The sequence below is a fragment of the Falco cherrug genome, chromosome 9 (genome assembly GCF_023634085.1).
Source record: "Falco cherrug isolate bFalChe1 chromosome 9, bFalChe1.pri, whole genome shotgun sequence".
In the NCBI taxonomy this organism is placed as follows: Eukaryota; Metazoa; Chordata; class Aves; order Falconiformes; family Falconidae; genus Falco; species Falco cherrug.
In genome coordinates, this window is record NC_073705.1 from 6,689,417 (window position 1) to 6,704,042 (window position 14,626).

At 37.6% G+C, this 14,626-nt stretch overlaps 2 protein-coding genes and 1 non-coding gene across 10 annotated transcripts in view; all 3 read left to right on the forward strand.

Moving 5' to 3' along the window:
- PDCL (phosducin like) overlaps positions 1 to 14,626 on the forward strand; it is a 52,919-nt gene that overhangs the window by 18,320 nt on the left and 19,973 nt on the right. The window lies entirely within an intron of this gene.
- RC3H2 (ring finger and CCCH-type domains 2) overlaps positions 1 to 14,626 on the forward strand; it is a 31,221-nt gene that overhangs the window by 5,150 nt on the left and 11,445 nt on the right. For 5 of the 8 annotated variants that reach the window (XM_055720284.1, XM_055720289.1, XM_055720286.1 and 2 more), the window contains exons 2-13: positions 3,527 to 3,823; positions 5,259 to 5,376; positions 5,823 to 6,056; positions 7,008 to 7,183; positions 8,475 to 8,675; positions 9,077 to 9,209; positions 9,438 to 9,556; positions 9,924 to 10,036; positions 10,670 to 10,978; positions 11,724 to 11,938; positions 12,888 to 13,315; positions 13,752 to 13,922. In XM_055720284.1, coding sequence (XP_055576259.1) covers positions 3,593 to 3,823; positions 5,259 to 5,376; positions 5,823 to 6,056; positions 7,008 to 7,183; positions 8,475 to 8,675; positions 9,077 to 9,209; positions 9,438 to 9,556; positions 9,924 to 10,036; positions 10,670 to 10,978; positions 11,724 to 11,938; positions 12,888 to 13,315; positions 13,752 to 13,922 — 2,448 coding nt within the window. In that variant the 5' untranslated portion in view covers positions 3,527 to 3,592. Of the gene's footprint in view, positions 1 to 8; positions 3,824 to 5,258; positions 5,377 to 5,822; positions 6,057 to 7,007; positions 7,184 to 8,474; positions 8,676 to 9,076; positions 9,210 to 9,437; positions 9,557 to 9,923; positions 10,037 to 10,669; positions 10,979 to 11,723; positions 11,939 to 12,887; positions 13,316 to 13,751; positions 13,923 to 14,626 lie in introns of those variants that run through there. The other 3 variants (XM_055720288.1, XM_055720290.1, XM_027809328.2) reach the window with 2 other exon arrangements.
- Positions 8,877 to 8,988, forward strand: LOC114016649 (small nucleolar RNA SNORD90). The gene has a single exon (XR_003561250.1). It is a non-coding gene; the product is annotated as a small nucleolar RNA SNORD90 (small nucleolar RNA).

The window sequence follows — 14,626 nt, forward strand, 5'->3', positions numbered from 1 at the left end:
TATTAAATGATACATCATGTCCAAAGGTTGTCAGCTAAGTACAATGGCTTGGATCAGTTGGGATTAGGAAGCTAAAAGTCAATGTAAAATAAGAACATCTAAATCTTACAACTTCCAGAATGTGTGAATGGTGCAGCTGTTTGAGGAAGGTTTTGGTGCTTCACCCTTCTCCCCTTCCACCCCACTTCCCAATTTCATCAAATACTCTGCTCTAAAATTATCATGGGAAAATCAGTCATTTATCCTTGTTACTCTACTCCTACTCCATTGCAACCATTACTGCAGTGGGGAGATGTTACTGTATTAGAAACAAATTATTCAGCTGTAATAGTTGCTGTTTATTATGTAATTTCTGAACTTAGGCTTGTGTGGTGTTCAGTTTGTCACCTGAAGTATTGCTTCTAATAGTAATAATATAAAATTTATTTTAACTATACTATGTAAAGATCTTTTCAGTGAAAATAGCTGTGTCTCTTCAAACAGTTTGCTTTGTATGTTTGGCCAGTTTCTGTACCAGCCATTTCCTTGGGATTTTTTTTGCAGGGTTCTTTAGCTTTGACGGGGAAGAGATGCCCTGTGCATGTGTAGAGGTAGATAGTGTATCTGCCAGAATGAACAAGTAGACCAAGGGTAATTGTTCTGACTGAGTTCACTGCCTGTTAAAAACAAAACCAAAATGATTTCTAGTTTACCTTCATTATTATGCTCTCCTCCTTGTGTTTGGTCAGTTTAGAGCACTAGAGAAATTTGTTCTTCAAGAGGACATCCCTGAAATACATTGTTTCTGACAAGGAGCAAGAATATTAAATGTTTGGCTCACAGTTTTTGTAGAAGTTGACATGATTATTAGGAGATTTGAGATTGTTTTCTTAACGCGCTGGAGTGCAAGAATGGCAGGCTAGCTGGCATGCTTAATAGAGGATGGAGACTTCTCTGTGTATGGCTGCTTGAAGTTTTAGGAGTTGAGTGCTTTCCCCAGCTGTTTGCTGATTTAATTAGATTTTTTCCTGTCAAGAAATCTGAAGGTCAACACATGCTTAGTAGAATCTGTCATTTATGATGATTAAATACCCAGAAATAGATCTTTAAAAATCAGTGGTGCACACTTTTAAGAATCTGTTGTATTTGTTTCTATGCTGGTCAGGAAAACAACCAACTATATTTTAAAAGCTGCTAAATAGAGAGGTGGCTGTTTCTTGCAAGTCTCTGAAGTATCTGTGGAAACTGAATGTGGGTACTGTTTCAGAGCAGAGATTCCTGTGTTGGAGATAATTAATGAGCAGTGTGGAAATAGAGACTGTTTATTAGGAGATCGTTAGTGAGAGTAGCAATTGAGCTGTGTGTGTGCTAGCCTTTTCTTAAAACTTTTCCCTACGTGAGTCATAATAATAGCACACGTCCCAGAGTGGTCTAATTTGTGCTGTTACCTGTGTCACACAGACAGGTGAAAAAGCACCAATATCTTTCCCAGGTCAGCAGCAGTGTTGGTGTTAGTATCTTGACATTTCTGTTAATGTTGGCAAAAATTTTGAAGTGTTTACTGCAAGGGTCTACGCTGCAATTCTGTGCATCTCGTACTGCTGTTTTGGCAGGGAAGCTGAAGGAGGTGTGCTGAAGGAAATGGTGGGATTCTTTAGAGAGGAATTTTAAAAAAATCTTTCTAGGCATGTTGGCTCATTGTTTGGTTTTGCTATTATTTGTTTTGCTTTTGAATTTCCTTGGTTAAAAGACACATGTAGTAATAGCAAATTAAAGAGGACTGCTGTTTTTTTTCATCCTTGCAAGAGCTTTGATTGTGCTTTCCTTGAAGTTGGATGAAAATCTGTTTCATCCAATGCATGTGAATATTCTGGCTGGTGTTGAAAGTATTACCTCAGCAGTTTGGTTTCGAAGGGACAGGTTCAGCTTTCAGGTGGTTGTGTTTTACACTTACTATGGGAATTCGTTTGGGGTAAAATTCACTGCATTATATTGAAAAGCTCACTGAGATAAGGACATTTTGTACGAGTATCCTGTTACTTAAAGGGCACTGAATGTTCATAGAACTAAATACAATTTCTAAACAGATGGTCATAATTAACATAAAATACATCCACAGATAGTCTATTTGGTGTTCTAGTAATTATTTCAATGGTCCAATACTTTAACATTAATTAAACTGTAGCACTGTGAACAACGGAATTGCAGTAAAGAGTTACTGAATTCAAATGCGAAGGGGAGATCTCAGCTTCCTCAAAACAATTACCTTTTTTCTGTCATTGGAGAGGGGGGAAAAAATGTTAAACATGTAATTAAAACATTTGTGTGTTTGTATTTCTAACAAGCAGCTAGGAGAAGCTTGTTCATAGCCTTGAAGTGAACTAACAGGTCTCTAGGTTGCACAGAAAGTCAACATCATTGCACCAAAGGGTGGGGCTGTTCGGTTCTTAGATGAAGCGTGACTTTAAATCTTCATGATGAAAGCTTGAATGTAAATGGCTTCGATGAACTTCTTAGGTCTGTTATCTTTTTCAGGAACGTAAGTTCTAGAAGATAGAATGTCTTTCAGAACAATTCCTTTCAGAACAATTCAGTGTTTTCTTTGGACTACATTTATATGTTTATGATTTACATGGTACTCCTGCACAGTGAGATGCTTCAAGAGAAAAGACTCAATAGCAAGACAGCTGAAGTTATTGCTTGCCTCCATAAATTTTGTCTTAAATACCTGAATTTTCAACACATTAGAGATTTTCTCGCTGTGAGTTCAAGGAAGTGGAGTTGCATTGTTGTGTAAGGTACAGCTGTGAAAAGCAAAACTGAATACAGTAACCTGTGCCCTTCAGTGTTCCACTGCGTTCTTGGGAGAAAAGGGGGAAGTAACCCAAGAGAATCATATAACTAAAAACTCATCTCTCATTCTTTTAGTGTTTTCTTATGATTCTTAACTTTTGTTAATTGATTTGTCTTTTACAGAAAGAGAAAATGTGTCTTTTAAAAAAAAGAGCAAAGCTTTTTTTAGTTTGGTGTCTGATTAAGATATGCAGAAGGAAGACATTGTTCTACCTCAAATGGAAATAACATTTTAACTCACCCACCCCCAAAGAGAATAAAACCACAAATATCTGTGTCTTTTCCCCACCCCAGGCCCATTCTACAACCAGGGAGTGCTTTCAGGGTTTTGAAGACTTGAGGTTAGATGGGAGAGTGTGAGGGAAGGTTACCGTGATTCACGCCTGTTTCCTGTGCCAATAAATGTCTTCCTCTTCCTGCGCTAAAGGTGTATTTAATTCTGTGAGAAGAACTTTAATGCCATTTATTGTGAATAGGTTCAACTTCAGCTTACGGTAGTCTGCATGAATTCCGTTCATGAGCCTTTTTTGGTACAATTATTGAACTAACACAAAGTTGGGTTTTTGAGTACTTCAGCATAAGGATTTGGTTTTATTCTGTAAAACATTGAAATAGTGTTTTGGTTTTTTTTTAATTAAGAGTCATTCTAAATTACCAGAAAGCATGTTTTAAATACTGTGTTATTCACTTACAGCTGCCAAAACATAGTACAGTGAAATAATGGTCTGCTAGCCTGCTAAACAAGTGTCCAGCTTCCACAATGCCTGTGCAGGCAGCTCAGTGGACAGAATTTCTGTCCTGCCCAATCTGCTACAACGAGTTTGATGAGAATGTGCACAAACCCATCAGCTTAGGTTGCTCTCACACTGTCTGTAAGACCTGCCTGAACAAGCTTCATCGCAAGGCATGTCCTTTCGACCAGACTGTCATCAATACAGACATCGATGTGCTTCCTGTAAACTTTGCACTCCTCCAGTTAGTTGGAGCCCAGGTATGATTTAAGCAGCTCTTTGTTATGCCACTTCATGTTATTACCATTTACATGCCAGTTGCAATACGTGTGCTGATCACTTTCCCTCATTTTAGTCTAAAAAAATAAATGGTAGGACACTAACTTTGTAATATTTAGAAGTCCATGCATACTCTAAAAGCAACCACACTGTTTTCATGACCATCCTCTTCTCATAAAATGAAAATGTGTTCTAGTTGTAAGATTAATTCTGGTTTAAAAAGGCTCTTGAACTGTGACTGGAGAAAAATACCCATTAGGAAATAGACAATTATCTGTCACAGTTGTCATTAGAAAAGTGGACCTGCAGATTGCACCCGTTCAGTTCATTGTACTCTTGCAAGGAATCTCATTTCTACATGTCACATGTTCGAAAGTAGCTAGCTGTTTAACCAAGTTTCAGAAGTGTGTGTGTGTGTATAATTTATTTTTTAAAAAAATGTGCATGATGGTGGCTTTTCAGTTGCATTTTCAGACACTGCCTAATCAGGCCAGGAATGTTCCCTGTGCTGTCTCATAGCAGTGGCAAAACAGCGATTACATAATCACTACTGTGCTTTATGGAGACTAAATAAAGTCTGTTTACCTTATGCTGATTCATATGCTTTTACATATTACTCTCATCATAACACCTGGGTGATGCAGTAAGAAGATGCTTTTTACTTTGCTTTTTAATGTCTTACCACGTGCCTTGATACAGCTATTGGTAATAACACTATTTCACTGGTTTTGTTTCTCACAAGTTCCCATGCTCCTTTAATTTTTTTTATTTCTAAGTTTGTGTCAAATCACTGACTTGATCTTACAACATTCATTTTCCTTTGTCTCTTAACTTCTTGCAGCATCTTTCAATTTAATGTATTTTGACTAATACTCTCTGTTTTCATTCTGACCTTGTTACTCTATGAGTTTTTTCCACCAAGTTTGCTAGTTCTCCCTTGAAGATTTCAGTATGCCCAAGTTACGCTTAAATTATTTTTTAACTTTGCTTTTTCATATTCTTTTCTTGCCAGTTATTTTTGTCTTAAAACTTTGCTTGTGTGTCTGTAGTAAATTGTGCTGATCTCGTACACTGATCATCCTCTCAAATCTTGTGTTCTTCATTCATCTTTTAAGTACCTTCTCATTAAACCTTGGTTACTGTTTTCTATCCTACTTTTGTTCTTAATGTGTTGAGTACTAACCAAAATAGTCTTTCATCACCCTGATCCTAATTTTTAGTCCTTTATTTTTATTCCTTATTACATCCTACATACCTTGGGTTGGTCCTGTCTTTCACTTCTCTAAAAAGCACCGTACATCTGCAGTGTTATGTAATTTAATAGTAGTGATGTTGGTACAATCACAGGCATATCAGATAGGTCAGCTGGGTAAATACAATTCTTCTTCCCCCTGCTCCCCTTTTGCATTTTCTTAGGTACCTGATCATCAGACAGTAAAGTTGAGTAATGTAGGAGAGAACAAACATTATGAAGTAGCAAAGAAATGTGTTGAGGATTTGGCACTCTACTTAAAGCCATTAAGTGGAGGAAAAGGTGAGTTTGCTCAACAGCGGAATTTTGATGTAGCTTGCTTTTAACAGCATTGTGTTTTCAGCACTCATTTTAGACATCAGTGAGATGATCCTTTCATTTTTGTAATAAAATTTCCTTTATGTCTTTAAAAGCTTATTTACACCTGTGACACTTGATTATTTTTGTTTTATTTGAAGCTTACAGAAGATTTTTTTTTAATTTAATAATATTACCTGGGGGCTAACTTTGTAGTAAAGCTGAACTTTCCTCCAAGGATGGGTTTGATGTCAATTTAACACTTAAAATTATTTTTGGTAATTACATAGAGCTGCCTAGGAGAAGGGAAGATACCTGTGACTAGTATCCAAGTCCTAGAGAAAAACACATACTATTAGACCTTTTTGTTTGTGTTACCCAGAAGAATTTGGCTAGAAGCAATAGTTTGCCTTTTCTCTCTTTCTTTGAAGGTGTTGCAAGCTTGAATCAGAGTGCACTGAGCCGTCCAATGCAAAGGAAGCTTGTGACACTGGTGAATTGTCAGCTGGTGGAGGAAGAGGGTCGCGTTAGAGCTATGAGGGCAGCTCGATCACTGGGAGAGAGAACTGTTACAGAACTGATCTTGCAGCACCAAAATCCTCAGCAGCTTTCTGCCAATCTCTGGGCTGCTGTCAGGGCACGAGGATGCCAGTTTCTAGGACCAGGTGAGGTTTCGGTAGAATCTGCAACAGCGTCTATGTAGCTGTACCTTTTCTTAACAAAAAATTCTTTGGAAATTTATTCTGTTTGATTGAAGATGTAATTACTTCTGGTTTTCAAATTTTTTGCCAGGAAGAAAGGAGAAGGGGGGGGAAAAAATCCGCCAGACAAGTTGGTAAAAATCTGCAGGTTTAAAGTTTTTGGGTGCTCACTCCTGCTTATTAAATGTTTTTCAAAATTGTGAGGAAGCATTTAAAAAATCTGGGCAAAGAAGAGTAAATAAGCATGCTTTCTGCACAGTTTGTAATGCAGTGTAACAGTAACAAAGGCTGGTTGTACTGCTGCCTGTGATTAGAATTGGATAGGAAACTGCAAATGCTCTCTTGCTCATACTTCAGCTGTAAATACAATCAGCCTAACTTTAATTGCGGCACACTTGAATTTTAAAATTTATAATGATCATGTTTGTTTGATAGAAACAGCAAATTCTTAGTTAAGAATGTGGTGGAAGCAAGCGCAGAAATGAGAAGGAAATTCTGTTTAAACTGGAAGTAGGCCTCTCTTGATTACAATAACTGATGATAGCATTCCTGTACTGTTCCCGTATTTATTTTATACAGTTTCATGGTGTAGCATTGATGAGATGTCCAAAATGATAAAAAAGCTACAGGACTACACAGTGGAGAAGAGTATAAAAACTGCACTTACTGATGTGTTTATTACTGGAAACTAGTCTTAGCTCTTCAAGTTTGCTGTGCTTAGAGTGCTTCTGAATACTAGAAGATCTCTTAAAATGTTTCAGAGGGTTTTTTTCTTACGATTAGTGAAATAAAAAGTAATAAGGAATTATGTTCAAGGTGATTCAGATGCTTCTACTTATCTGTTATATATGATAGCCTTGCTATTTTTTGGCAATATATTTAACTTACTATCTTTTAAATTTTTTTGTGTTAAAGCTATGCAGGAGGAGGCACTGAAACTTGTATTATTGGCACTGGAAGATGGCTCTGCACTCTCAAGAAAAGTTCTGGTACTTTTTGTTGTGCAAAGGCTAGAACCAAGATTTCCTCAGGCCTCTAAAACAAGCATTGGTCATGTTGTGCAGCTACTGTATAGAGCCTCGTGCTTTAAGGTAAAATACCAATACTTGAAATTTGTTACTGTGAACTAGTGGAGCTCCAGAGAACCTGACCTAGGATTAGTATCTTTCACCTGTAAAATGTTACGTAAATGCAGTTTCTACACATTCAAATAGCGTAGACTATATAAAATTTTATATAGAACTGCCATGAAGTAGCTGTTTGATATTTAAAAGTCCCTGCAAAAGGAATAAATTGTCACGTGTGGAGTTAGCTGGAACAGATTCTGAAATTACTGCCCTCATTAGTAACTGCTGCCCATCATCTGCAAATTATCTCCCCGAAAGATGCATGAAACCTGCCTCTGTAAGGCACTCCTAGCCTGCTTCAGGAAAAAGTGCAATGTTTTAATATAGACACTTCTGACTTTATTTAGATTCATAAGAGTTGGTCATGGCAGACATGCCAGACTGACCTGGATGCTGTCAAAGCTTAGAAACCAATTCCAGCATTCTAAAGAAAACCTGGAATACTGTAGTCCTGGGAACTTTCTTAGCCCCAACACCAGGTGTGAGAGGGGGTGCACCATACACAGAGATTGGTGTCAGCCTGAACTCAAACATTGCGTTCCCACACATTTGTCACTCTTGTCTTTTGTCTGTATCTAACTACTTTGCACTGAAGAGGCATTTTATTTTCTAGATATAGGGATGGGTTGTTTAAACTGAATATTCTCAACTCTTCAAGTCTGGAGAAGAATGAAAAATTGGTTCCATGAGTCTTTTTTTTTTTTTTTTTTCTTTTTGGATCACAGATAAAAACATGATCATCACAACATCACTAAACATTAAAATAACAAGACCTGTTGCTCTCCTTTATGACTAATGTCTTCTGTAACTTAAGAGTTTTACTTACTTATGGTGGACTCTCAGTTAAATATTGTTCTTTGAATGTTGATATCTTAAGGTTTTTCTTCCTTTTTGTTATTTGTCACTTCTAGAGACTTTCCTGTTTCTTTAAGTCACTCTCTAATACTGTGTAGCAAAAACCAATAGTAGAACTGCTAAATATATATCTCCTGTGACTTAACTAAATCTTACTACTTTCCTAGTTGGAAGTAATGAGTTGGTATAGTTTTGCACCTGTGATGCTGTAAGAACTTGGAGCTGGCTTTTTTGCCTGTGCACTGCTAATTAAGTGGATGAATACATGGAAGAAAACAAAGTATATGCTACATATACAAAAGCAGTACTTCTGTGATTTGTCATGTGTAACTGTTTTTTCTGATGGACTTGGAGATTTTTTTTGTTAAAAGAGTAGTATTAAATTGTTACTATTTATTAGGTCACTAAAAGGGATGAAGATTCTTCTCTGATGCAACTTAAAGAAGAGTTTCGGAGTTATGAGGCTTTGCGGAGAGAGCATGATGCCCAAATAGTTCACATCGCCATGGAAGCAGGACTTCGAATATCACCAGAACAATGGTCTTCCCTTCTTTATGGTGACTTGGCACATAAATCACACATGCAATCCATTATTGACAAGGTTTGTCAAAGGAATTGGTTTACTGTCTTTGTAGGATTAGATTTGACTATTAAGTGTTATAATAAAAATCCAAGAACTGCTTGAGTTAACTTTTTGTCTTTAGTCATATCAAATATTAATTAAAACGAGAATGAAGAGAGTTTTCCTCACTGTCGTGTATTCTTCATACGAAGACATTTTTGATTTTAGTACTTGAAGGCTAATTCCCTTTTTTGTGTCTTATGATGAAGCTTCATAGGGCAGATTCTGAGCTGAGAAATAAAATTTCTCTTCACTGATACTCTCTATGCCATCTGAAGACACTAAATACTGTGTTTAGAAACCAGTGTAATGAAAATATTTTTAAGATTAGTAGTTCACAGTTGTAAGATGCAGCACACTAATGCTCACTTTGTTTTCAGCTCCAGTCACCAGAATCTTTTGCAAAGAGTGTACAAGAATTGACAATTGTCTTGCAGCGCACAGGCGATCCTGCAAACTTAAACAGGCTGAGGCCTCATTTAGAGCTCCTGGCAAACATAGATCCAAATCCAGGTACATAAATGAAGGTTTTTAAATGCTTCTTGATATTTTCCTGTCTAACCTCCGTTCCTGGTTTCAAAATTCCCGTTAATTAATATAGTATATCATAAACTCTTCTTCAGGGCTCTCTGAGTTCTGTTGTAGTACTTGGTGATTTGAAGTACTTAGAAGAGTTGCCTCTTATTTATGATAGTACTGAAATTATTGACAGAATGACGAGCCTGCTTTTAATTATTTTAGATGCAGCATCTCCAACATGGGAGCAGCTGGAAAATGCAATGGTCGCTGTAAAGACTGTGGTACATGGGCTGGTGGATTTCATTCAGAATTATAGTAGAAAAGGCCATGAAACTCCACAGGTAACTGGATTCAATCATTGCATTATATGTCTTAATGTACATTTACTGAAAGATGCAACTTTGTAAACTTACTATTGATTTGAAATATTTATGACCTTTTCTGTGGAATAATTGATGATACTGTTACTGCATTCAGGTTTTGAGAACTTAACTGTTTTGAATATGGAATGCAGCAGAGCTTGCTGTAGTGAGAGCCCTACAGTGGTGTAGTACTTAGCCCATCAACAAGAAATTTTCTTAGTTTTCTGATTAAAGGTGCAAAATGTAAAAACGTATTATGGCTGTTCTGTATATTTTAAGCCTGTTCTTATGTAAATGTCTCTTAAATCGTAAAAGCAGTGTCTTGTGTTTTTGCTTTTTTTTAAAGCCACAACCAAATAGCAAATATAAAACAAGTATGTGCCGAGACCTTCGACAGCAAGGGGGATGTCCAAGAGGAACAAACTGTACATTTGCTCATTCTCAGGAAGAGCTTGAAAAGTGAGTGTGGGAGACTTCCCCCCCCTTCCAACCCCACCCCACCCCCATCCAACCCCCCCAGTTTAAATCTAAGCAATCTCCATAGAATTTTGAAAACAGTCTCTCCTATACATTTATTCATTCGGAAGGATTTGTGAATCTCTTGAAGTGACAACTCTTAACGTGAAACTGAAGGTACAGTAAAGCAATGTCTGCAAATAAATTCCAGTTTTGTTTTTTTATTTTACCCCATATGAAGTAAAATTTCCTTTCCTGGAACTGAGTCTAGGCTGTGTCTGTCAGGGACTGGTTATATCACCTACAAGAGAGTGAATGTTAATTACATTTTAACTGATTAAGGAATAAAGTGAGTTATTTGAACAGTCTGTAACATCTGCATTCTTGAAGGTGTTTTCACACAAATCCATTTTCAAAGAACTGCAGGAGTGGATATTCTAAGAGGAGAGATGATCTGTGGTTACAAGGAAGACATTGGTGTTCTATTTGCGGATTGTTGAAAATAATGGGGTTTAAGTCTTAGTTTTTGGTTATCATGTTCTTCTCAGTCTTCTAGTTTTACAAATATATTAAACTTTACAACAAGCAGTTTTTAAATTGTCTGTCTTTTGTCTGTGTTTGTACATGTGTTTATAGATATCGCTTGAGGAACAAAAAAATCAGTGCAACAGTGAGAACATTCCCCCTTCTAAATAAAGTTGGCGTAAATAGCACTGTCTCAACCACAACAGGAAATGTAATTTCTGTCATAGGAAGCCCTGAAGCAACAGGGAAAATGGTGCCAAGTACTAACGGAATAGGTAATCTAGAAAGTGGTGTTCCCCAGTTGATCCCTCGCTGTGCAGACACCTCCTTGAGAGCTTTGGAGAACACCAAGAAGGGAGGGAAGACCGGAGCCAATGGCCAGAATGTTTCTGGATCCCCTACAGAATCACTACCTGAAAAGTAGGTAACTTTTTTCATAAATATAACTAAGCACAACATTATGCTTTTGGATTATCATGGAGTTTGTGAATGGCAAAGAGTAGATACTGGGTTCTGGTCCTGGTTTGCAGTTGTTGCTGGTGCTCACTGGCTGCAGATTTGTGTAAGACAGTGCGGATACCGTTATATAGTGTTTGTGGATTCAAGCTCTTGGAGACAACACTGGTTGTTTTAGCTGTTGAATGCTCCCATGCAATATAGATAAAACGGTAAATGTCTCTCTTTTACCTTTTATTTTGTTGTTCTCAGTCTGGTATCTTTCTTACTGTTGTGTTATTACATACAAATAAAACAAAAAACTTGTACTCAAAATGTGATGTTTCCTGAAACCAAGAAGGGTGCACGTAGTACTCCCCTAATGATCTTGGAAACCTTCTGGTTTTGGAGTTTCCCCTTAAAACTTTAGATACTTCTCCAGGAAGCACTGAGCCGCTAAACAATTTTTCAAAGCCTTTGTTTTTAACAGAATACACTTAAAGTGGTACGTAAGCTTCTGGGTACATGCCAAAACATTTATATCTGCCTCTGAGTTCTCTTACAAGAAAGTCTAAGATATAATAATAGTATCAGTTTGGGGTATGAAAAGCAAAATTCCAGAGGAAATAACATGGCCCAAATTTCCACATTACATGAGAATGTACACAAAGAGATGATTAACTGAAATAAGTAAAGATCTGCTTAATGATTTCTTGATAATCTTTTTCAGTAAAATTGGTTCTCCACCCAAGACTCCTGTAAGCCAGGCAGCAGCTACCTCAGCTGGTCCTCCTAATATTGGAACAGAAGTTAATTCTGTGCCTCCAAAATCCAGCCCGTTTGTTCCCAGAGTACCTGTCTACCCTCCACATTCTGATAATGTTCAATATTTCCAAGATCCCAGGACTCAGCTGTCATATGAAGTTCCACAGTACCCGCAGACAGGTGAGAGAGAATAGCACTGAATAAAAATAGCTCTGAACTTTCCTCTAGGTAAGCCTGAATGCCGAGAAGTAACTTATCTCAGTTTTGTGAATTATGTTTCTTAAATATCAGTTGAATCTTCACTTGACGGAATACTAATCCAGTCCAGTGCTGATTATGGGAGGGACCTGTAGTTTGCTCTCAGTGTTCTTGTCTTTGTGTGCTGTATGTTGTGCAGCTTGTACCTCAGCATCCAGAAGAACTTGAACCTCAAGGTCTTTCATCTACTTTTTCTTACATTAGCATTTAATTGCATTTATTTAGGCTTGCTCATCTCATGCCCTGTTCGTGAGGGTATTCATAGACAGGATTCAGACCCAGAGGCATAGCATGCTTCTATACATCTTTGTGCCTGATCAAATATTTTTGAAAAGTTTCAGTCACTTTTTTTGATTGCAGTGCACATGTTTAAATTAAGCAAACCATTAGGTGTTATAGCATCAGGTCATTCACAAGTTCTCAAATCAGAAGGCAGAGGTGTTCAGACAGTTCTCTCCAAAGAAAAAAGAATAAGCCAAGTGTGAAATGGTTATTTATGGACCTTTGAAATTACGGGGGGGTTTAGCAATATAGCTTTTTATATTGGAGGTAACTATTTTAACTTCATAAAGAAGAGCGTAGGATGCTGTCTTTTCAGTTACATAGTTATACCATAGTACAGAAGAGCAATGGCAGAGAAACCCCATTTTCCAAATTGGGTCAAGGTGGTAAAGGGTCAGCACTACATCTGCAAATACGATTGTCATACTTGAAATTATATTCCACAGAAAAATGATAGGGTCAGCAACAGTTTTTTAAATTGTGACTTCATTCTCTGAAGGTACTTATAAACACTATTTACAGTTTTAGAAGGTGTAAAATTCTGGGTCGTTTGTGGTTACATTAAATATGCCTTTTTCCAATTTTTAAGGATATTATCCACCACCTCCAACAGTACCAGCTGGTGTGGCTCCCTGTGTTCCTCGCTTTGTGAGGTCCAATAATGTTCCAGAATCCTCCCTCCCACCTGCTTCCGTGCCATATGCCGATCATTACAGTACATTTCCCCCTCGAGATCGACTGAATTCTCCTTACCAACCTCCTCCTCCGCAGCCGTATGGACCAGTTCCTCCTGTCCCTTCTGGAATGTATGCTCCAGTTTATGACAGCAGGCGCATCTGGCGCCCACAGATGTACCCACGAGATGATATTATTAGGAGCAATTCTTTACCTCCCATGGATGTGATGCACTCATCTGTCTATCAGACATCATTACGTGAGAGATACAACTCTTTAGATGGGTATTACTCTGTGGCTTGTCAGCCTCCAAACGAACAGAGGACTGTGCCTTTACCAAGGGTGAGTGAGAGCCAGAAAGGGAAGGATGTAGTCTTGGTTCTGAAGGTCATTGCTGAAAAGTTGGTGAATAATCAGCACAGACCTGTTGTATTTATTTGGGGTTACATGATCAGGACATGTGACCTGGATAGAGTTCTTGTTTTGTTGTTAACCTGAATAAAATGAGCCTGTAAAATAGACCACTCAAATTTGCATTAGGATGAGAGCCTCTCTGCCTCTTTAATTCCCATACATGTTGCTTGACTTAATTAAATATTTAAGGTTTGAGTTGCCATACATGGGCCAAGTTCTCCAAATCCTTGTGAAATTCTTCTAGTGATGTCAGTGGAAGTTTACAGACCCAGGGGAATTTGGCAGTCCAGGTGTGTTCCCTGCAAGTATTTGCCTTCTGATTAGAGCATGGTAGGATATACAGTCCTATATTTATTATTGCTAGGAGCCTTGTGGTCATTTGAAGACTGGTTATGATGAGCAATTAAGACGGAAGCCGGAGCAATGGGCACAGTACCACACGCAGAAAACTCCTCTGGTATCGTCAGCCCTTCCTATGGCAACACCATCTCCAACACCACCTTCTCCTCTCTTCAGTGTAGATTTCAGCACAGAGGTGGGAAGCCAGAGAGCAACTTTATTTTCCCTCCCTGTTTCTCTGAGATGTCATTTCATATTCCTAGTAAAGATTTTCTACCTGCCATCTATTGTTCATAAAATTAATTTAATCTTCTAGCAAAAGGAAGGTAATACCTAGTAATGCATTTAATTTGATATTAAGGTGATGTGGAAAACAGGTCAAGAAGTGAAGTGATTCAATTTACCCTCACTAAAGGAAATCTAATTTTGTTGAGTTTTGTGAAATTCCAGGTTTTTGTGTAGGGAACAGTAATTTTTTTCCATTAAGAAGAACCATCCCTTTTATACTCCAAATGGCATTACAACATGATGAGTAGAGTGAATCAAGCTGCAAATGCTTGTAAAGTCCTAGAGAATATATATCCCTTAAAAGTGGCAAATGGTGTTGGTAGAACATTGTGTACTTGGGTGATAAGTTCTGTAAACAAGAATGGAAACTCTTCAAAAGTGAATTATTTTTTTTTTTCTTCAAAAGCACGCTAACTTGTGGTATTTATTTTCTATATATGTAAATTAAATGCATCCAAGAAACTAGTTTGAGAACCATTGTGCCAAGTACTCTTTGCTGTGGTTTGACAGTTCCCTTGATGATATTTAAGGGGTTATTCAGAAAAGACCTGGTAAGGAAGATGTAGCTGAAATCCCTTATGGGTGCATTCAAGGTAGATCAGGATTTCGTCC